This window comes from Streptopelia decaocto, assembly GCF_964273445.1.
Source record: "Streptopelia decaocto genome assembly, chromosome: 8".
Classification (NCBI taxonomy): domain Eukaryota; kingdom Metazoa; phylum Chordata; class Aves; order Columbiformes; family Columbidae; genus Streptopelia; species Streptopelia decaocto.
In genome coordinates, this window is record NC_138662.1 from 7,620,150 (window position 1) to 7,641,829 (window position 21,680).

Consider the following 21,680-nt stretch of genomic DNA (forward strand, 5'->3'; position numbering starts at 1 on the left):
TGTTCTCACTCTTGCTTGCTCTGGGGCACAGCCAGGGGAGTTTTTGGTGTGGGACGTTTAGCTTGGCTTTTTGCCATTTTGCAGAAGCCTCTGAGCCTTTCTGCTTTCTTCTTCTCTTTTCTCTCTCTGGGATCACCTTTGGCACCAGGTACTGTTTTCCTGGGACTGGCTGCTCAGTGGTAGACAGAGTTGGTGAGGAATCGCCTTGACTATTTTTTATTTCTTCTTATATATATTTATTAGTAGTGTTTTTTGTTTTATCTCAATCCAAGTTTCTGCCTTCCCTTTTGATTCCCCTGTTAGGGGTCGATGAGGGAAGGAGTGAGTGAGCGGCTATAGCAGTTGTATTGCTGGCTCAGGTTAAACCACAAGAGCGGGTCAGCACTCTGCACTGGCCCTTGGTTCTGCTTGATTTCCACCACATACAGAACGGCCAAAAAGCCAGAGCTGCTCGTTTTCTAGCCCAGCAGCCAGAGAGCCCCTGGTGGCTGGGAAGGGGCTGCTCCGGCCAACTGCAGCTGCAGCCGCTGCGGTGGGCTGGGACAGCCTGTGCCTGCAAAGCCTGCGGAGCTGGGCATCAACAGGGCCAGCACAACTAAAAAACATCCCTGGAGAGTGACACAGAGGTCAGGGTGGGCACAAGGCTGCTGGCAAGGGCCTCCTGCAGCCAGTCTGCATGGCCAGGGACAAGGCCCCGTGCTGGTGACCTTTATGCACAAATGCTTCTGCACACACGGCCCTTCAAGGGCTCCAGCAGTGGTGATGGGCTGGTGGCTTTTTCCCAAACTTCTGACCACACAGGAGGGTGGATGTTGAAATGCTGATCACTTGTAAAGGGAAAAGAGGTGTATCTGCTCAGGAGGTACAGAAACTTGGAGCATTTGGCCTTTCCCAAACTGGGAGCGGCATTTGCAAGAGCAGCTACAGCCTCCTTCTGAGTGCCAAAAATGTTAAGGGTCAGGTCCGTGTGCCCGTGGCACACCTAAGCAATGCACACTGGGGGATAACAGAGCCCCCGTGCTCCAGCGGTTCTCCATGAGCACCCTCAGAGCCGTCCCCGTGCAGCCTCGGCCCAGCCATGAGGTCACAGTGGGGCTGTGAGGTCACAGAGCCACACGGTGCCGCGGCAGCCATATGAACGGACCGCGCAGCTCCCCACCCTCACTGCAGCAGCAGCAGCGGCAGCAGCGGCAGCGAAAGCAGCAGCGGCAGCAGCGGCAGCGAAAGCAGTGTGGTGCGAGCGCGGGTGCCATGGCCCTCGCCCAGCGCCTTCTCCCCCTCCTCCTCCTCTGGGTGGCCCTGCATGCCAGGACTGCCCAGGCTGCTCCGTGGCGAGCGCGGGGAGCGGGTAAGTGGGTGGCACTGGTGCAGCCTTTCACGGCCAGCAGGCTCCTCTCCCCAAGAAGAGGGCAGGATAGCTTTTCCTCCAGGGCTCTGCGAGGGTTTCCTCTGTGTGTTGATCCTTCTGCTCCTTGAGGAGTGTTGCACGTGGCCTGGGGAGAGTGTTTGCAGAGCTGCCAGGAGCCAGCCAAGAGGTCACCGGCCCCTCTGCAGCTTTAGGAAGCTCGACCTCCGTCTGGCTCCCGTGTAGTTACCTGAGCCCTTCCAGTGCCCGTGGTTCACTAAGGCAGCAAGTGGATGCAACCTTGTCACAGGAAGATATCCATCTGTGCTTGCTTCTAGATGGGGGTGGTGGCCCTGATCAATCCTCTCGTCTGGCTGTTGGCTTGGAGCCCTTGGGTCGTCCTGGTCGTAAGTTCTCAACGTCCCTTTCCTTGAAGGAAGAAACGTTGATAGTGTTTCAGTGGGGGGAAGGAGCGTTTCCCTTTTAATCTTGTCTCCGTGGGTAAGGCAAGTGGCTCCTTCTGTGACCAAAGCAGAGACATAGAGGAGAGCAGAGCGGGACCGGGCCGGGCTCAGGGATGTGTCCCGGGGCGCTTTCCCTTGGGAAAGTGTCTTTGCCAGCCCCTCAGAGCCTGAGCTGCTGCCGGTGCCAGCTGCCAAGCCAGCGGCTTGTTTTGGTTGAGTTAGAGCAGCTGTGAGCTCCAGGGAGTCCTTTCTCCCGGCAGCTCCACGCGTGGTTCGTTTGTCCCAGTACGGTGCCACTGCAGGCACGTGGTAACTCTTTGACGCATGTTCCGAGTGGGAGGGAGGGACGAGTGCCGTGGAGAAATCCCCGCTTTGATGTTGCACTCCCTGCCGCTCCGAGCTGAAGAAGTGACTTGCACTGTGTCACGGAGCTGTTCTGTCCTGCGCTTGTTTGCAGCCGTGCCTGTCGGCCAAGGTGATCCAGGTTCCCGTCCGGGTTCCAGGATGGAGGCTTTGGGAGATGCCGTGGGTACGTCATGGCTTTTTCCTCCCTTTTGAGCTGCCAGCTCCAAGCCCAAGGGTCCTCCAGCTGGACACCTCTCAGGTGTGGGGTCAGAGACCTGCACGTGTGTGCCCTCTCCTCACTGCAGCTGCGATTCGGTTCAGCTGATGCAGATCACTGTAGATGACAGAGGCTTCTTTGGGTGTTTGGTTACAGATGTGCCCGTAGGAAGGACTTTTCCAGCTCCTCGCCTGGATGCTGGGCCACAGCCTGGCTGGCGTCGCAGGGGTGAGTAGTCTGTCTCTGCTGACCTCACAAGCTGTCCGTTGTTTTTCCGTAATGTCTTGACGTAAAATTGAACCTCATACTTTCTGTTAAGGTCTTCCAAGACCAGAGTATCAAGCTGAAGGAGGAAAAAAGCCCCCAGAAGCATCTGAATTCAGGAAGCAAATTCTGAAGAAATGGCAGGGAGGACGCGGTGGGTCTATTTCACTCCGCATTAGACATGAGACAGGACAGCCAAGGGATGCAGACACACATCTGGACACGCTGTGGCCCGCACAGTGGGAAGGGGCTGGTCAGAGCCCCGCAGTGATGCTGGCTTTCACTCCTTGCAGGCTCTGGCGAGACACAGAGATGGTGCAGAGCCTCTGCTGCCAGCTGTGGTTCCAGCCAAGAGCCAGGGGCAGCTGCTGCCCCCGTTTCACCATTAGGGCTCAGAGCTGGTTTGTGCAGGCGTCAGGACACAGATTGGAGGGCCTGGTGTGTGCTGAACTTGTGTTCAGCTCACATGTAGCACTGCTTGCCCACAGGGCCGGTTCAAGGCGGGATCGAGGTCCCAAGTAATGCTGGTTGCCCTTTCCTGTGCTGGGAATCGGGTGGAGATGCTGATTCCGCTGCCTTTTTGGATTGAGCTCAGTTTCCTGTCTGCAGGCCGATAGCGGGGCTGGGACGAATGCGGCCATGGCTGGTGCTCAGGGGGAAGGGCGTGAGGGCCTTGCGGAGGAGCCTTCTCAGAAGGGCTGTTTCCCTGGCTGCAGCTTCTCCCCGTCCGCCCTGCAGGAGGCATTTAGCGTCACTTGCCAGTTTGCCCGAGATGCACTGCGTGCAGTGGGAACCAGGAGGTCGTCTGCAATTTCCTGGTCTCCCAGCAGGTCAGGCGTGGCTGTTTGCAGTGGTGACGAGGCGCAGTCCTGAAAGCCCAGGCCTTGTTTCTATTCCTTTTTGGTGCCTTTGAGAAGTATTGCCTCCCACAGATGCCATCTCCCTGATGGGAAGGCTTCCATCTGATCCAGCTGTCCCCCTTTCTTTCTCAAGATACGGACCGCAAGGCTGTGCAGAAGGAGGCGTTTCCAGAAGGAAGCAGCCGCTCACTGCCAGTCCCTGGTGGAAAACTGGAGGGGATGCGGGACACCGGCCGGCCAGGTAACTGCTGTCCCGTGATCAGCCGGTGTCACCCATCGGGACTGGGCTGTGGCAGCAGGCTCTTCCCCCAGTGCCCGCTCTTGCACGTCACGTCAGCAGCCAAAGCTGAAAGTGTTTTGAGTTGGGGGCATCTGGGCCCCATTCCAGAGATGGTGGGAAATGGGACCCTCTTACGAATGTAGCTCCCGCTGTAGCTGCAGCCCAGATCTTGCCGTGAGTCCCCAGAGGCACAAGAGCAGCACAGAGCGGGATCCTTCCCGTGAGCTGGGTCCAGAGTGATGCTCTGACTGCCAGACTGGGCTTAGAGGGAACCTGCATCCTCTGTGCCCGAGCTGTGCTGATGCTTGACCTGTCGTCTCTGGTTTTTGGCAGTGCCGCCCAAGCCAGGAGAAGTCCACCGCAGCGGAGTATATGAATTTTTTCAAACGGACTCAGGTACTTTTCAGTCCCACTGGGAGTCCCTAAAGGAGACATGTCCTGAAATCTGGGAGCACCTGCAGCAGTGCCCATTCTGGAGAAAAGGCAGAAGGGGAGAGCGAGGCTCAAGTGTCTGCTGAAGGCCTGACTCCGTCCCCTCGGGTGGGGGTGGCACTCCCTGCTGCAGGGACGGGCTTTGTCCGCGTCCCCTGAAGGAGCGAACGGCGAAGCTGCTGCGCTCCACCCCGTGCTGTCCTTGTGGCCCTCTGAGTTTTGTCGGTGGGACACCCTGTCCCAAAGGGTGGGATGGTGCCTCCAGGCACCAGCACTGGGGGCAACAGAGAACTTGCTGGCTATATCAAAGGTGCTGCAGGCTTACCAGTGGTGCACAGAACAGACTAAAGTCCAGAATTGCTCCCGCAGATGCACCCAATGAGAGAAGCGCCGATCATTCCAATGCCGAGGGGAAAGGAGATGATTCCGAGGATGTAGTGACCGAACATGTTTCCTGTGCTAGCGATACCCGAAATACCTGTATGATAGTTGCAGCTGTAATCCTGCTTCTGATCCCAGTCTCAATAGTGGTGTACATCATTGCTCGGCAGCAAGTAATGTACCAAATGTAAGTTATTGATTTCCCCCTCCACTGCTTCCTTAGGTAGCTGTTTGTAGCCATGAAGATTTTCTGGTCAGGCTGCTGTGAAGTGGCGAGTTAGTGGTTGGCCAAAGAGTTCTGCTGAGGTTCGCGCTGCTGTTGGGTGCCTGAATTGGCCTCTTAATTCCTGGGCCACCTCCTCGGGAGCCTGTTCTGGCTGGATTCAGAGTGAGCTCCGGCTGACCCCGCCCGGCCAAGAGCAGCCCCAGGAGCGACAGGCACAGGCAAAGTCAGGGCAGGACGAGAAGGAGCGGGGCTGAGATCGCCCTAGAAGGCGAGATGCGCACTGTCACGGCTCCTGAGGGGGAACCTGCCCGGAGGAATCCCCCTGCTCGGCGGTGCCCTGAGGTGCAGGTGTCCACCTCGGCCAAAGGGAGCCAGCAGCTCAGCCGTGGTGTGAGCCGCGCCAGCTCTGGGCCGTGCTGCGGAGGAGAGTCCCTGTGTCCCGCCTGCAGCTCGGGCCTCAGCAGGCTCCTCTCTCCATAGGTTCGGTCCGGCAACAGGTATCGTAAAAAGTATTACCAACCTGTAGACCAGCGAACAACCGTTGAGTCCGGACAGCTGCACCAGGCGTCCCCAGCACCCCTTGTATTTGAACCTGATGCCAGCAGCCACTGCTCCTGCCTGGGAAACTGTCATGCTCGCCCTCCTCACAGCCCTCTAGCCTGTCCCCGGCCACTGTGCTGCAGCAAGACCAGCATGGTGGCCACCTTCCCTCGCATCACCCACCACCCAAATAAAGAGGGACTGAGCTGTCACACAAGTGTCCGAGTGCTACCAACAGCAAACCCCGCCAGGCACCAGCGCTGGCTGATCTCCAGGCCCGGGCACAGCCCTGGCTGCCCACGGCGTGGGCAGGAGCCAGGCACGGGGCTCCCCCCACCAGCGGCGGGGCCCAGAGGGGCTGGGTGAGCCCCGGCATGGCCAGCAACAGACAGAGACGCCAACCTGAGCGGCGCACGGTGCGGGAGGCGGTGCTGGGCGCCTGGTCTGGGCAGTCACACGGCCTGCGGAGGGTCCGTGGGGTGAGGGAACGTTTGTTGCACAACAACGGTCTTCCCTGGTTAATGGGTCCTCGATGGGCCCTAATTGATGGCCACGACCAGCTTGTGGTGCTCCAAAGTATGGACCCCATTGTGGGTGGGCGGTGAACCCCCTGTTAAGATGCTCCCCGAGCGAGGTTTTTACTGTGCAGACAACCTGGGAAGAGGAGGTCAGCATGCCCAGGACTGCAAACCTCCATCAGAGTGGGGTAGGCTGTCCTGGCTGGGCATGGCTGCTGAGGCCCAGCAGTGCCTGGGACAGGCCAGGAGGCCATCCAGCTCCTCTTCCCGCACCAGTGGGATCAGCCCCCAGCCTCCATGTCCCCAGAGCTCGGGGACATGGAATACACACACTGCTTCTCCTGCCGTGCCTGGAGCGTGGCCGCTGGTGGGTGGAAGACAACGCGGAGCCGCCACTGCTCTGGCTGTGAGTCAGGGAGCCCACGTGAGGCCCCAGCGCCGGCGCTGACGCCCGCCCGCATTCACACGCCAGGGCCGGCACCACACACACCCTGCCCTGCGATCCCGACCCACCACACGGCCCTGCAGGTAAGTGCCGGGAGGGGTTTCGAAGCTTCTTGTGACTGAGACTGAGGGTGTTTTGGGTGGTGTCCTGGCTTTTTGTACACAGCTTTGTTGTTGATTACTGTCCGAGGCGCCACAACACTGTACAAGGGGTTGTGGTGCTGCAGGGCAAGGCACCAGTGTTCCCTGTAACCTCTATGTCGTCCTGAATGCCCTTCCACGTTTCGTTTTGTTGTTGTTGTTTGGTTTTTGTTTTTTTTTTTTTTCCCCTGTAAAATCGTTGTGGTAATCCCCTCATTCTATGTGTAGAGGAAGATTTGCTTGTCTTAACTTTCTCAGAGTACAAACATGAGTTCTTCTGGCTTCTGATGAATTCATTTTCTTGCCTTCGGAGCTTTCCAGTGACCACACGGAGGAGCATACAGCGTGTAAGGAGAAATACAAACCAGGTAATTTCAAGTGGTGCATGTAAGCGCATGTGGGAGCACTGTCATTATTTCAGCAACGCGGATGGAAAAGAGGCAACAAAGGGCTCCAGGTGTGCGGGTGCGGGGCTGGCAGCAGCACCTGCGCCGAGCCAGGGCTGGCTGTGAGAGCCGGCAGCGAGGAGGGAAGCGCCAGAGCTGCGGCACAGGGCACACGGGCTGCCCCTGCTCCCTGCTCACCCCATGGGGGTGGTCACGCTGAGCCTGGGGAGCTGCCCTCCCTGTGGTGACATGTACTTGGTGGGCTTCCACCTGCCTGTGTTCAAGGATGCTGTAAAGAGCGAAAGGCTTGGTGTTTTGCTATGTCTCTGTTGCATTTCAACTGCATTTGACAGCAGGAAGGCAAGGAGATGAATAGCAGAATTATCCCACTGGCGGCGTTGCCTGAGGAGACTAGAGTAGGAATGGTGTCAAACCAAGCTGGCGTGGATCAGTTTTTATTGTCTCGCTGGAAGAAACTACCAGCTTTCACCATGGCCACAGCCCTTCAGGACATCTGCCTGTGGAACCAGCCGCTAGGACCAGCCTAAGACTTGTAGGTGTGCTTTAAGAAGTCTGTTTGGTTTGGTTTGGTTTGAGAGGAGGGCAGGGAGGGACTTAACATTTATGTTTCAAATAAAATGTAGAAAGGTTTGGTGTCAGCATATAAATTATAATGAAAGGTAAAAGTAGTTTCAAAGGGCAAAGGTTTAGGATTGTCTAGGTTTTGTTTTGAAGTCAAAACAACCTTATTTCACTTCATTTATCTTTTTTGTTGTTGTTTCAATCCCATTGAACAATTTCACTCAGATATATTTCAGCAGCTAAGATAAAGTTGTATATGGCAGTTATAAGCTTCACTTTCTAAACAATGGGGAGAATCTGACTCTGCACACAAATTTTATTCTAACATGTTAAAAAGACCTCACTGCAATTAAATTGTGATTTGCTGTGGGGAAAGCAAGATGAGATCTGTTGTTCCTGTCATTCCTCAATGAGCTCACGGTCAGACTGAAATGCCAGTGTATTATCATCCTTCCCTCATTATGAGGTATAATCAACTAAATCACTTTTAAAACATACAATAATTAAATGCCTATACTTATCCTTTGTTTAGATCTGATTTTCTTTCCAGAAGAGCCACAAAGGAATTAATTGTCCATAATCTAAGAGAAATCATGTATCCAGCTTCCTTAGTTACGTAAAGCCTGGCGACTGACAGGGCTTAGCTGTGCTGGAGGCACAGGAAGGCAGACGGGAGCAGATTCTGGCTGCTCCTGGATCCTCTTGTGCCACCCAGGTCTTATCAGAGCGGGATGCATTAGGCAAATGTGTTTCTGTTGCTGGTACAGCTGAGCACTTCGGTCATTCGGGTGGGCAAATGAACAGTTTTAAGGTAAATCGGTCTGAGAGCAGGAGGTTGACAGCACCTCCTGTGCCTCCAGTGTTCTATCTGCTCTTGCTTTGTGCGTGGGGGGACAGATCTGCCACTGCCCACCTGCTCGCTTTGCCTTGGGATGGCGCAAAGTCAGAGTACGGCAGCTCCTGCGACAGGTTCATGGCACAGGAAGAGCAACCGGCCTCGAACGTGCCAATGAACGTGGCCTTCACTAGGTGTTGGGAGCCCCAAAGACAAACCTCCTCATTTCACTCAGCAGTAAAATCTGTAGATATTTATAAATATTTTTATAAAATGGAACTCAGGGAGAAGATAAATATTTATGTTTAGCATAATTTTGTTCCTTTAGGCCTGGTATTTTAACTCTGCAGTCCTCGAAGAAATCTAAAGGATTTAGCTTACAAAAGCAAACGCTCTCGGAAGGTTTAAGCTGAGTAAACAGAGAGGCAAGAAAGACACTTAGATGTGCTGAAAACCACGGCTGAAGATACATAACTGCCCAGAAATTATGTTCGTTATTGTGTGTCTGAGAACGAGTTTGTCCAGGGTGTGGCGAGCTGGTTCCTGTGTTTCAACATGAGCTGTTGCTGACCCAGCAGAGAGCGCAGATGTGCTTCCTGCATTCCCTATCGGGTGCTCACAGTCTCACTTTGCCAGCGACTGTCACTCAGCGCTGCTGCCGCAGCTGCAGCATCACAGGCTGTACGTAACTCAGGCAAGGCTTGTGGGAGAGGCAAGAACTTTTATTAGACTAATTGATAGAGTTCAAGGCTTGTTTGTCCAAAAACTTGCCAGTTTTTCCAGGTGTGTCAGGTGGTTAAATAAAACGTGTTATCTGCCATTGTAGATGTCTTGCATGGAGTCACCATTGAGAATACTTTCAGAATGTTCTTAAAATACTGATTTTTTTTTCTCGCAATGCACGTAGGAGGTAGGTAAGCAGTTTCCTAGACTTAACCTTTAGAAGCGGTTCAAGAGGTTACGTAATTTTCCCAGATCCAAACAGCAAACCAGTGGCTAAACAGAGTTTCAAACTAAGGACCTCATGGCTTGAAGAACACTTGCAGCCTAGGAATGGAGAAAGTCTCCAGAATCACCAACATACCAAAAATGTGGGACCTCGACCCTTGTTCCAAAGGAGGGGTGTGGGGGGGGTCTATTTGTATCTAATTTCCTCTGTCTGACAACTGACACATGAAAAAGTTGTTCTGTTTTCAGAATGAAAATGGTTTTGCTTGTATGTTACACTGTCCTTCTGAAAATATCAACTGGACCTGTTTTGGATTTTGTATTGGAATATTTTCTGATCGATGTGATGATGTCTAGAAAACTGAAACTGCCTGAAGGAAAAGAAAGAGTTTTCCACCTGGCAAATTTAAAGGAAATACTTAGTTTTCAAACTGCTTGATTGAAAGTGTTTGGTTGAATGAACCAAAAGTCATATTGTAAGAAAAATTGTGGGTGTATAAATGTTTTCCTGTTGCACCCTGCATAGTGGAAACAACAGTTCAGGGCCCACAAAAATCTCCTTTTGCATCTCTCAGTACAATAGTGGTTTAGTTGAACGGTTGCATGAGAGGAGATGCAGTCACTGCAGGATGCCTGGACCTCAGTACGCAGAGGCAACTGTTCAGAACCACAACCACCACAAGAAAAAAAAAAGCATCGTCAGAATGAAACAGCCTCAAAACAAAATTTCTTGGGCAAGTCTAGCAAAACAAAAGGAAAAAATTGGATTTGGGGGATGTCAGAATGTTTTGTTTCCATGGCAAATACCAGTAAGAAATCTGGAATTGAAACTTAACATTTTTAATTCATAAACCTAAAGCTTGTGGGAATTTCCTTTTCCTGACAGCTTGGAAAGAATAGATGTTGAAGTGCAAATTCTTCAGTGAGACAAGGATCCCAGACCCTGCGGGGCTCTCCTATGAACTATTTCTACTATTTTCCCCGATTGGTACATTTTAAGTATAGGGATGTCAAAGGTACAGAGTAATTGTTCTGTTTTGTGAATGGAACAGGGCCTATTGAGTTACTCACCTCTGTGGTAAAGAGTTAATTAGACACCTTGGTAGTCGTAAAAAAACAACAATGTGAATGATCAAGTCAGACTTCTTTTCGTTTTACTTGTGATCAGACTTTTGTTTCTTAATAACCAAAGGCCAGCCCAGCAAGACTTACTCAGAGGAGAATTCACAGGAAGGTAAATGAATCACGATGTGAAACTCCCATTGCAATAGAGAAGTGATTTCAAAACTGAAGTGCCTAGAGATAGGCGCCGTGTTTGCAGAAAATCAAGTGTAAGACAGAAAAATAGAGAAGGTTGATCTGTTTCTAAATATGCTGTTTCTCCCCTTTTGAACAGGTACAGCAATGGAAGACTTGAATGGCCCATTCCCACATCTTACTGAAGAACAGCAAGGTAAGGGTAGCACACAAAGATCAAAGCTTCAGCTCATTCACAATACACACAACAGTGTTTGCTGGGGTGGCCACAAGTAAATGAAACTTGTTTCCTCTGAAAAGATACTCCATCCATCTCCTTGCTTGTGAAAGACACACCAGCAGCCAGTTCCCGGCTCTTCCACAGGGTTCTCATTAGGCCTTGGGCATGTACTTGTGGCAATTTAGATGCAAGGAGGAGATTTTGCTGTGTATTAAATGCCTCATAAGCTATCTCAGGATCTTGGTATCCAGCCCTTTGTGTCTTTGTGCCTATCTATAAAACAGCATGGTCAGAACAAGCACCTGATAAATAGCTAGAAATACTTCCCCTGCCTCTCTGAGACGATCGACATCAGTAACTTGTATGGACTATTGACATTTTTCTACCGCTTTCTGGCAGACTGAGTTGCCTTATGCAATACAGCAGTAGTCTCTACCCTGTACGCTAATATGCTGATGTTGGGCAGCCTGTTAGAGTCTGATGCCTGATGTTAGAGGCTGACTTTAGAATCTGATAGAGTCTGAGATCTGTCAGGACACCTACAGCGAGCACCACAGGAACGCTACCACACAACCCACTTCTGCTGCTCCACAGTGATTTGCTTGTTTTTCCTCCCAGGCGTCTTCCAGAGGAGTTTTACTGCTGATGCCAAGTACTTGGAGAACCATGAGAAAATGAACCAGTCCTTCTGGGAATCACTTGTAAAATGTTTAGCCACCACCAATCCACCTATTCTGAATACTGAAGAACAGAACAATGTAAGTTACTAGAGAAACATGCATCTTTTGTATGACGTGGTTATATGGATACTTTTGTACTTCTCTGATACACTTGGGGGAGAAAAAACCTACAGTCCAATTGTTTGATATCTAACACATGCTAAATGCTGTAAAAGGGCACTTAGATAAATGACACTCAGGCTCCTGCTTTTTACTTTATTGTTCTCCATGTGAAAAAGTAACTGGCTTTGTATAAATTCCTCAGGATCAGTTTAGCTCACTGTTTTCTAGGCAAGACCACTGGTAGTGACATTTGGCTGCAAGATACAGCATGTCCATTTTTAGACCCTATATTTCTCCAGCTCTTTAAATAGCCAACTATTAACTATTAACACACCTTTTTCCCAGTTGACGGCTCTGCTCTGAGTTGCTGAATGGAGTTTACATTCTCTTCCCATCTTTGGCATTACTCTTTGTCCATGATTTTCAGCTTGTATGGTGGGGGCAGGGAATTACTCTTCCCACAGATGGGGTGAGATACATTCATCTGTATAGCAGGATATGTTTTTACAGGCTGTATTTTATTGGAAGGACTATTTGTAAATATACTTCCTTTTCTTTCAGCTCCTCAAGAGCTGCAATGTCCTGCCTGGAGGCTGTGCAGCCTGTCTGAAAGCCATAGAGAAGAAAGGAGCCAGGGCAATGGCTGTTCTTTACCTCTTCATGAAGACAACCAACCCATCTGGGTATAGGCAGCTGCCCAGCTGCAAGGAAAAGGGTGAGTCCTACCTGGCTGCTCGTCAGCTATTTGATTGAAATTACTGCAGCGCCAGTGGGACTTGACACCAGCTTGAAAACTCTGATATATTCTTGGAAGTGACTATTGGTGAACAACTGAAATGTCTCGAAATACTGCTTAGAAAAGTCAGTTAGGTACTGTGATGATGGGAGTTGAAGATTTTTCTTTAGTTTGACTTGGCTTCTTTTGGGGAAAAAAAATCCTATTAGTTTAGGGAGAGAGGATGTCCTGGGATGACAATGCCAAAGACATTAAGACATTTTTCTGTCTTAAAGTGGTGCTGCAGTATTCCTGCCTAGCTGAATTCATGACACCCAGGATGCCTTTTTGCATGGGCTGTTATCCAGCCAGCCTGGACCATTCTGTGCTCTCATATTGCAAAGAAATCAAAAAATGATGAACGTATTTTTGCAAATGACCATAGAACACGTGTAACAGTAACTACAAGGAGTGGATAGAGGATGCCCCTCAGGGTGCTGAACCTGACAACAAGATACGACGTCTGCACTGTACTTCTCACTTGCGTGGTTGTGCAATAAGAAACCAAATGCAGTTCCACAGGGTCCATAGACTCATTGTCTTTAATAGGTCACTGCTGCATTCACTTAAGATGACCCTGAATTTAACTGGAGATCCTCAGGGAGATCCTGCTTCTGTTTCTGCCTTGATCAAATATGTTCATGAAGGGGTGGACCTCCCGTCCCGGGGAGCAGCCCAGCTTTGCTCGTCTGTCAGATTAGGGAAGCTGGTCACAGCAGGGACCCCCTTCCTGCTCCTGTACAGTGAGCAGCACTGCGCAGCTGGGGGAACTGTGTCCAGCTGCATTCGTCCAAATATTCCAGCTAATAATGAAGAGATGCACAGACCTGCTGGCCCTCAGAGCTGAACGTGAAGGTGTTAAGAACCAGCTGCAGCTCCAGCCTGCCAGGCCAGCGGCCGGCCAGAGCCCGGCGGCACCCGCGGGTTCGCGTCCCGCGTGGCTCTGCGGGCTCTGCTCTGAGCCGCCAGAGGGTGCTGGCACCGCGCACACGCGGGAACCGGCGCAGAGCGCGGGCTGGCGGGAGGAGCGGCCCCGGGAACGGTGAGCAGCTGAAGCGCCTTCCAGCTGCTATTGCTGCAGGGAGCGAGAATTTTCACAGGGGCAGCATTACGGGCAAATTAAAGGCCAGAATATGAAACTTCAGGCATCCACCACAACCATTTAAGAAAGTCTAAACAGTAGTGTATAAGATGCTTTCATTCGTAATGCTTTGTACTACTTGTGTGCAAAAACCACAGCTGAAATAAGACTAAGGGTCTTTAATAAAGCCTTGTGAAATCTGTTATTCTAATATTTTTTCTCTATGTATAAACCAGATGAAAAATTCAAACTCCTGAAGCGATTGGAAAGGAATCTCATGCTTTCACAAGGGGCAAAAAGAGCTGAAAACTCACCCCATGAGTCCATGGATGAAGATATACAAGGTAACAGGACTATTTTCTTTTTTCCTAACACACAATTTAGTCCGATTGCACATTCATGAGAGATTCACATCGGAGACTTGCAGAAATTCAGTAACAATTTTGCATAACTCTGAAAAAAAGTAAGAGAATATTCAAAAGGGAGAACACAGAAGATAATCAGTACCTTTAGATTCAGCAGCAGCAAAACAGTGGCTGCCTCTGCTCTTGTGACAGTTGGAGGTTTCAGAAATGTACAACCCTGCTGCAGGATTTCTTGCCAAATATAAGATCATAACTTCTATGATCTTCAGTGTATTTATGGACTAGACCGGGGTGTCAAAGTCATTTTCACCGGGGGCCACGTCAGCTTCGCCGTTGCCTTCAAAGGGGCGAATGTCATTTTAGGACTGTAAATGTAGGAGTAGTTATATTTATCCAGTCCTAAAATGACATTCGCCCCTTTGAAGGCAACGGCGAAGCTGACGTGGCCCCCGGTGAAAATGACTTTGACACCCCTGGTCTAGCTGAAGCCTGTGCCGTAGCAGGAAGCAAAGAGTATTCCATGTACAGTAGTAGCTGGCAATGCTATAGTACTTCTCTGTTATTTCTTATCAGCAAACATCAACAGTGTATCAAAAGTCACTTTGGCTGCCACTAGACCATTTTGATTTATGGAAAATGAGAGAGACTAAGAAGTGACAGGCAACATGGGAGTGATAATGCTGATATTGGCTTATTGTGTTGTGGAAGGTCACTAGCTGATTAAGATCGACTGAATTGCATTTAGAAATAATATTTTCAAACTAATTGGCAGTGCTGATGATGTATGTGTTTAAAATAAGAACTTTCTAATTATACCCCTTTATACACCATTATTATATTATGAGCAAACAACTACAGTGCTGTTGTTTCTGATACTGCTGGTGTATTTTTATTTAATATGAAGAAGAACCACTTTCTCTCTCCAGACAGCGATGAGGAAGATTTAGGAAAACAGAAGACTGAAGGCAAATTACTTGGAGGTAGGACAAAGTGACAATAGTATTGATTTTTACTAGAGACAACTAATATAAACCAACTTCCGAACAAAGGTATATTAACAGGTATAGACACAGCAAAAGGACCAGTCAGAATTTGGTGGTAGGAAGGGCATTTCCCACAAGATGAAGCTCAAGTAATACTGACACTCAGCTATAGCCTGTGGTTTGAGTTGAACCAGAACAGCAAAATCTGCTGTGGTGGGAGAAGTCCTGCTGCCTGGGTCTGCACAATTGCCATTGAAATGCAGCAAAAGAGTTTTGAAAATATCTAGCACAGCCACTAACAGGGTCTGCAGTCAGCCCTCAGTGCTGATCATCAGCAAGGACCTTAGGTCTCCTTCCTGAGGCTTTTCCTTTCCTTCCAAAGGAAAGATGGAAAATACGCACAATGCAGATAATGTCTTGTGTCAACCCACAGAAATAGCTATCAGCTTGTGGCATAGAACCATAGATGTAAAAAAGTAAAGGCTTTAATAATTTAATTAATGTCTTACGTTGATCTTAGCCCAGATGTAAGAGCAGATAATTTAAACTGACATTAGGTGATCTAACTCTACCCAACTCCAGCTATTGTGAGAGACGGAATATGGAGAGTTAATAATCCATTCATGTTTCCCATTTTCAAACTGTATAACTCACAACAGAGCTGCCCTCTCTGAGGAGTCAGTCGGTACCTACCTTGTCATTTTTACACAACCACAATTTCAACAGAGCTGCAGGGGCTAGGACTGGCAGCAAGGTATGGATACTTATTATGGATATTAATCTACATCATCTTTGTGTCATATTTTAGGGAAAGCAGCAGAGGTTGCTCCCTACAGACATTCAGGTAAGAGTTCCCAGATAATCTCATCCTGCTGGAAGACTGTAGCTGCAGTTTCTGCTTTCCGACATGCTTATACATTAAAAATAACTCTCTTGCTGTTAGTTCCTTGGTTTTTGGTTAGTCTGGTGTTGGGCCTGGGCATGGTGCAGAGCTTTTGTTGCAAGCTTCTCATGGTGGCTACTAATAGCAGGGCTACACCTGTACAAGGCGTTCTAGCAGATTAACCAAATTTTTTGTAGGTCTGCCTGGTTCTCACAAGATCAGCTGACAGCAGTTGTCATCCTTTTTAGGGGAAAACCCAGCAATTCTGTTGAGCAACTATTTGGTCTTTCCTGAAAAAGCTAGGCAGTTCTCAGCATTCCCCTCAGCCCTGCTGAACAGGGTTGCAAGACTGGGGGGAGCTGGAACCTGGTTCCTGCAAAACAGTGATACTCAGCTCTGGACGCTTTCCTCACTCGGCTCTGAGCACAGAGCACTCCCCAGGAGGAGATGTAGGTGAAAGCCAAGTGACCAGCAGCAGAGTATCCGTTGAGGGGCTTGCACAGACAGCCAAAGGCAAATTTCCTTTTATCAGGGACTGCTGAGCAGCACAGATGTAAAAAGCCCAGAGCAGGAAATTTTCAATGGCTTGATGGCATTACCGTCATCCCTCCCACTCTGAGGCCAACATGACATTCATCAGTTCAGAGGCAGACAGCCCAGCAGACCGGCCGCTTGGAGAGGTCACCTGCTCAACCACTTTTATTCTGTGGTTGGGCAAGGCTGCTGTGACTTGGGCTGTTTCAGCTGAGGACAGAGTTGGGAAGAAGAGAGAAGTCACAGCACAATCCCTAGGAGAGATCTTTGAGTGACCTATCCCCAGGGAGCTACATAAAATACCAGGGTAGAGAAATATATTGTAATACAATATTCTCCCCACCTTGACAGGGGCAGAAAGAGGATTACAGGACACTGAAAACATTTAGCTAGTGCAGGACGCTGTGCCTACTGCACTGGACAGGCACAAGTGATACACACCTGCAGCTCTGCTTGGTTCCAGCTTCAGTTCTAGCCACTGAACATTAACACAGAGGCCACTGATCTTCTACTCCCCAGCTATTTCAAAGACCCTTTGATCGCTGTGAATAGTCAGTTTTATTGTTTATTTAACATCTGTTCTTAGGCCCTCTTAACTTCTTTCATTTCCTGTCACTTTCAAGTGCTCTTGTGTCTATACTGAGTCACCAAATAGTGACTACTCGCTGTGCTTGCAAGTGTGCAGTGGTGGGAAACAACATATTTGTAGTTTTACCATCAGAAATAGTAAAACTAAGTTGCTTTTCAGAGATTACCAGAAGAGAAGATTCAACTGTGGATGGTAAGTACAAACAAGCAAGCAGAAGCTTTTCTTGTGGATGCTGTCTTTCAGGACTGAGTTTTGCTTAGCGATGCTATACCAGCTCCTTGATACCGAGATATTTTGTAATAAAAAAGCAGAAGTTTGAGAACAGTTATTAAAATGCACTGTAATGCTTTATTAGAAAGAATACTGTGCAAGTTGTTCCATGATACAAAGTTACAGTAGGACTCCTGCATTTAGGAGGCAGAATAATACAGAACAGACATTGAATTGATGTTCTGATAGATTCTGCATCTATAGATCATTCATACCACTGCACAGAGGAACATTTGTGAGTCAGAATTGTGCAGTGCTACATTAACATTAATAGTCCAATAAAAGAGTTTGTCCCCAAACCAGAACTTGATCAATCCAGAATGCTCAAAGAATCAAAAATTCAAAAATGTGACTCCAGTATCTGGTGACCCAGAACAGGATTTCTTGGCAAAGCTCAGTTGCTTCATGGTTCAAAAGCACAATAGCTAAGTCTGCAGCTCATCTGGAGTACACTTCCAGCACTCTCCTTTACATCCTTAGAGAAAATTAAATTCCCTGCCAGGCAGCGGTTGCCTGGCTGCACAGCCCAGCCTAAGTGAAACCAGCATCTAGAACTTGTGATGAATCAACTCCCTAAGGCAAACTGCAGCAGGCTGCCTAAGGGTCTCCTCAAGCCACCAACAAACAGAGGGAAAAACCTTCTGCCTTGAACACGCCATTGGAAATCTGGTAAAATATTAATCTCTTTCTGACTTTAGACAATACAATCAGAGAAATAACATAATTGGGCAACTCCTCTCACAATCAGTGTAGAGCAAAATGCTATTTAAACCTCTAAAAATACTCAGCTTGTTCTTATGCTGTTCTGTGTATTAGTATAGCTAGCTATAGGAGACTAATTGTCAGCTACAGTTCTTAATTTCAGGGGTGCAGAAATACTTCAACATCAGCCTTAAGCAGATTGACGGTACTCACACGCTTCGTGTTGATTAGATGGTCCTATTACTGTAGCTGTGATTGTGCAAAGCACCCCAGAATCAAACCGAAGCTCCCTTGTACTACTGCTTTACTCCCCCACTGTAATTCTGACGCTATTTGTTGTCCCAGACTAGACAGAAAATACACAGATTGCTTTAAAACAATTATGTATTGTTAATGCAACCATCTGATTATGCTTTTTTAAAAAGAAAAACAAACCCAAAATTTGTTCTTTTTGGGGTGATTTAAAAATTGCTAATTTGATCTTTCTGAAAGGCTTGCAGATCTTTCCTTTGAACAGACCGTTTTACACATATTCTGCTCTGAGAATCGATTTCAGATACAAAACGGGAAATCAACTTTAAACTCCTTAATTTCAGAGTTCCATGCCAATAAAAGTCATTTCTTTTTTTGTAGCATATGAGAACACTCGCCTCCGTCAGTGGGCAGTGCGGTGGATGGGCATACGGAAGGATGGTAACCTTTCTTTAAATTCAACTGATGTCCCTTCCAATCCCTAACATTCTGTGATTCTGTGATGTCAACCCTGTTGAATCTTAGTTCACGAGTAAGATTTCTGGTTCAAGCCTCCCCCCACTCGCTTTTTTGACATGAGTACTTTGTTGAACTGCATCAAGGTTTCTAGATGAAAGGTCCTCATAACAACTTGTGTACATGTATGTTTTGCCGTTGAGTCTGGTATATAAGACATGTCATGTGGAAATAGACTTTATTTGCTGGGTGATACACTGTACTGTAAGGTGTATTTGTAAGGGCCATGCCTACAGTTGTGACCTGATTTTCCCTCTCTATTTCAGATGAATTCTTTCATTTTGTCATTCTTTGCTTTGCAATTGGAGCTTTACTAATTTGTTACTACTACTACAAAGGTAAGGCAAGACTTCAACAGAAGGATAAATTGTTGTACACTAGAAAAATGAAAAAAGCCAAACATTTACTTTTTTGCCTTAGATTGGACTATTTCTCTTGGAACTGGTTTAATCACCTTTGCTTCCCTGGAAACCACTGGGATATACTTTGGTCTAGGTAAGTGCATCTACAGCAGTTAGCTCTGTATCCACACTGAGGCTGCAAGGTCACACAGTCATTAAACTACGCACGTCTACGAAACCGCTAGTGCTGAGATTCCATAAATCGTCACGTAACAATCCCGTAACACCTCATTCACATTTACGCAGCGTGGCAGGAGACAAACGCCTGAGTGACACTGAAGGGAAAGGTTGACTCATTTTTCGTTCTCAGTGATCATAAGACCCTGAGTCACCTCTTTCTGCAGCCATGGCTGAATGCTCAGTTGCCATGACAACATATAATTTTAGCAGCAAGGCATCTTCCCAGACACACTCTACAAGGTGCTGCGCACTCAGGCTGCCATTCGTCCCCCTGGGACTGAGGAGGGTGGACACCCTGCAGAAGAGCAGCTACTGAAACTGTTATTAAAACATGGGCATTTTTCACAATCCCTAGGGGTGGCATAGGAAAGATGCAACTAGCAGCAAGTTAAGGCTTCCCAACTCAAAACAGAAGTCTCCTTTGTAATCTTGTGCTAATATTTTTGGTAGATTGTGGACAGTTCTCTCAGGAATCAGCCTTGTCACTACTTTGTTATTAATGATATAGCAAAAATACTTGTTTAAACAGTAATCTTGTGTTCACTAATATTGCAATAATATTTGTTTTTTGCTGTTTTTCTATTTTTTGTTTTATGTTGCTGTCCGTCTCATCTTGACTAAATATGTTTGTTTTCACAATTAGTGTATAGAATTCGGAGCGTACTTGACAGTTTTGTTCCTCTGATCGACAAATTCAGGCCAAGAGGTAATAGTGATGATCTTACTGACTGCATGCTTGTGCCCTGGACCTTCCTGGGTACTTCGTTTTGGGCAAGTCTTAAGACTAACTTCTCTAAATTACAATTCCCTGTCTTCTTTTCTTAATTAAAAAAAAAAAAAAAAAAAAAAAAAATCACTGCAGTTCATTACAGCTGCTTCGGTATGAAAATTAATTATTCTTGACTCTTTCCATGTAGCAGAGCATTTTCACATTTTTAATACTCTGCCCTGTATGAGGTATTAACTATTTCCTCACAATGTCTGAATAAGAATTCTGTGGCTCAATTAAAAATCAGGGAGTGGGGGTAGGTTTCTCATTGGGTCTTCAGACTCCAGTCTCATCTTAATCTGTGTTCATGAACACAAAATATGAAGAATGCTGAAAAGCTGTGTAGATACCTGACAACTTGAAGCAGTCCTGACAGTGTCCCTTTTCTCCATCATGCAGGTATGAGGAAAGCTGCCTAGGAGGAGTATTTCAGGAGAGCTCCACAAAATCCTGCTGCCTGAATTTCTGCTATTAAAAGAACTGTTTCATGAGGCAAAGATAAAAACCTAATAGCTGATGTGAAATATTAAACCACAGAAAGACATCATTCCCGCAAAAACAAGGCTGAAACTGCGTTACAGCATCCCATTCTTTCTTCTGAAGTGTTGTGTGGCTCAGCAGAGCTCCTAAGACAATCTAGTTATAGGTTTATATTTAATTCCATTAAATATAAACACATTGTCCTTCCCTCACCCACGCAACTGTGTTAGTCTGCCTATGCTGTACCAAAATCAACAAAATGACCAATATTATCCTCAGCTGGTTCAGGATTAGGCTCTGGATGCTTCAATAGGAATCTTGGCAGCCACCGAGCCGCCTCCTCGTCACCCCTTGTGATGCTGCACACCAGCAAATACCAGCTGCTTGCTTACACAGTTGAGCCCCAACAGTGCAATAGCACTGGAGCAGATTAATTTATTGTGGCAGAACTCAATGCAGTGGGTGTATAATGATTTCACCCAGTGAAAGCTGGGTGAGATTTTACACACAGTGACATAATGGTGCAGTAATGAGACTATTAACAGCAGCAAATTTCATCTCTTCTGAGAGGAAAAATAAAGTGCTTGATTTGACTCAACCCCTAATGTTTTTCTTTCTTTGAGTAAAATAAAGTGCAACTTAGATATTCCTTTCATTTCATAAGGACATGTTACACATTATATATGTAGGGCTAATGCAATCATAAGCAGACTGCAAAAAAAAAAAAAAAAAAAGGTACACCTTTACATTTTTACTAAAATTTAATGTCTTCATACCTAAAGGAGGAAGGCATCAACTCAGACAGAAAGAGCTATAAAACATGAAATTGTAAGGAAATGTAGACTAAAAGTCATTAGCCCAAACAGCCCAGAGTTTTAGAGAAGCAATTTCAAACCTTGCTTAGAAAATCAACACACTTTTTAGTTGTACTTAATTTTAAATTTTAAGCACCAGTGTTGATCATTCTTGCATGTTGCAGTTCCATTTGTACATCAGAAATACCAGCAATCGTTTGCAGGCCTGTAGCAACACAGCACAGCAGTTACCAAACACATCAAGGATTAAATTAAGTAATAACAATGAATAGAAGTTATTTTGTTATATTTATGTTCTCATTTGCATGTACTATTTACATGTATTTGTAGAAACAGTCTGTTATACCAAAATACTGTATATTTTGTGTCGTTAGTCTGCAAATAAATTCTTGCTGAGACCAGTGTAGCATTGTTAATGTCAAATGGCTTTTGAGTGAACTGAAAACTCTGCATAGTCACCCTGCTCTGATGAAAACTGCTTTTTTAGTTTCTTCTGCTGTATTAATATCTTTCTGAAAGGTAATTTATGGAACAGTCAGGATAAGAAACTTATTTTAGTACGAAATCCTTTTAAATTTGGTACTCTGCAGTAAAAAAAAAAATTAAAAAAAATATATA

General features: G+C 47.2%; 2 protein-coding genes across 5 annotated transcripts; both read left to right on the top strand.

The window, feature by feature from the left end:
- Nucleotides 1-1,688: 1,688 nt before the first annotated feature.
- On the top strand, nt 1,689-5,547 carry LOC309443207 (uncharacterized protein). Its single transcript, XM_082059950.1, has 8 exons — nt 1,689-1,752; nt 2,267-2,338; nt 2,528-2,599; nt 2,691-2,789; nt 3,629-3,736; nt 4,109-4,171; nt 4,577-4,775; nt 5,295-5,547. Exons 2-8 carry the CDS (start codon nt 2,314-2,316, stop codon nt 5,338-5,340), a joined length of 612 nt encoding a protein of 203 aa, XP_081916076.1. The 5' UTR covers nt 1,689-1,752; nt 2,267-2,313; the 3' UTR covers nt 5,341-5,547.
- Nucleotides 5,548-6,749: 1,202 nt separating this feature from the next.
- On the top strand, nt 6,750-21,639 carry TMEM40 (transmembrane protein 40). 4 transcript variants are annotated; one of them, XM_082060004.1, is made up of 13 exons: nt 6,750-6,825; nt 10,605-10,661; nt 11,304-11,443; nt 12,029-12,182; nt 13,560-13,667; nt 14,615-14,668; nt 15,480-15,515; nt 16,837-16,869; nt 18,283-18,342; nt 18,684-18,755; nt 18,838-18,912; nt 19,642-19,704; nt 20,167-21,639. In XM_082060004.1, the coding sequence occupies exons 2-13, from the start codon at nt 10,613-10,615 to the stop codon at nt 20,184-20,186; spliced, it is 864 nt and encodes a 287-aa protein (XP_081916130.1). In that variant the 5' UTR covers nt 6,750-6,825; nt 10,605-10,612; the 3' UTR covers nt 20,187-21,639. The 4 variants fall into 4 exon arrangements, with proteins under 4 accessions (XP_081916130.1, XP_081916131.1, XP_081916132.1 ...); XM_082060005.1 differs by lacking the exon at nt 6,750-6,825 and adding an exon at nt 9,017-9,043 and having other exon boundaries at nt 20,167-21,638; XM_082060006.1 differs by lacking the exon at nt 6,750-6,825 and adding an exon at nt 10,434-10,442 and having other exon boundaries at nt 20,167-21,638.
- Nucleotides 21,640-21,680: the final 41 nt, after the last annotated feature.

Excerpts from the sequence above, each read along its gene's own strand:
- TMEM40 (XM_082060004.1), top strand. The coding sequence starts at position 10,613 with ATGGAAGACTTGAATGGCCCATTCCCACATCTTACTGAAGAACAGCAA. Across the intron at positions 11,444-12,028 it reads ATACTGAAGAACAGAACAAT|CTCCTCAAGAGCTGCAATGT; the intron begins GTAAGTTACTAG and ends CTTTTCTTTCAG. Across the intron at positions 12,183-13,559 it reads GCCCAGCTGCAAGGAAAAGG|ATGAAAAATTCAAACTCCTG; the intron begins GTGAGTCCTACC and ends TGTATAAACCAG.
- LOC309443207 (XM_082059950.1), top strand. The coding sequence starts at position 2,314 with ATGGAGGCTTTGGGAGATGCCGTGG. Across the intron at positions 3,737-4,108 it reads GCGGGACACCGGCCGGCCAG|TGCCGCCCAAGCCAGGAGAA; the intron begins GTAACTGCTGTC and ends GGTTTTTGGCAG. Across the intron at positions 4,172-4,576 it reads ATTTTTTCAAACGGACTCAG|ATGCACCCAATGAGAGAAGC; the intron begins GTACTTTTCAGT and ends TTGCTCCCGCAG.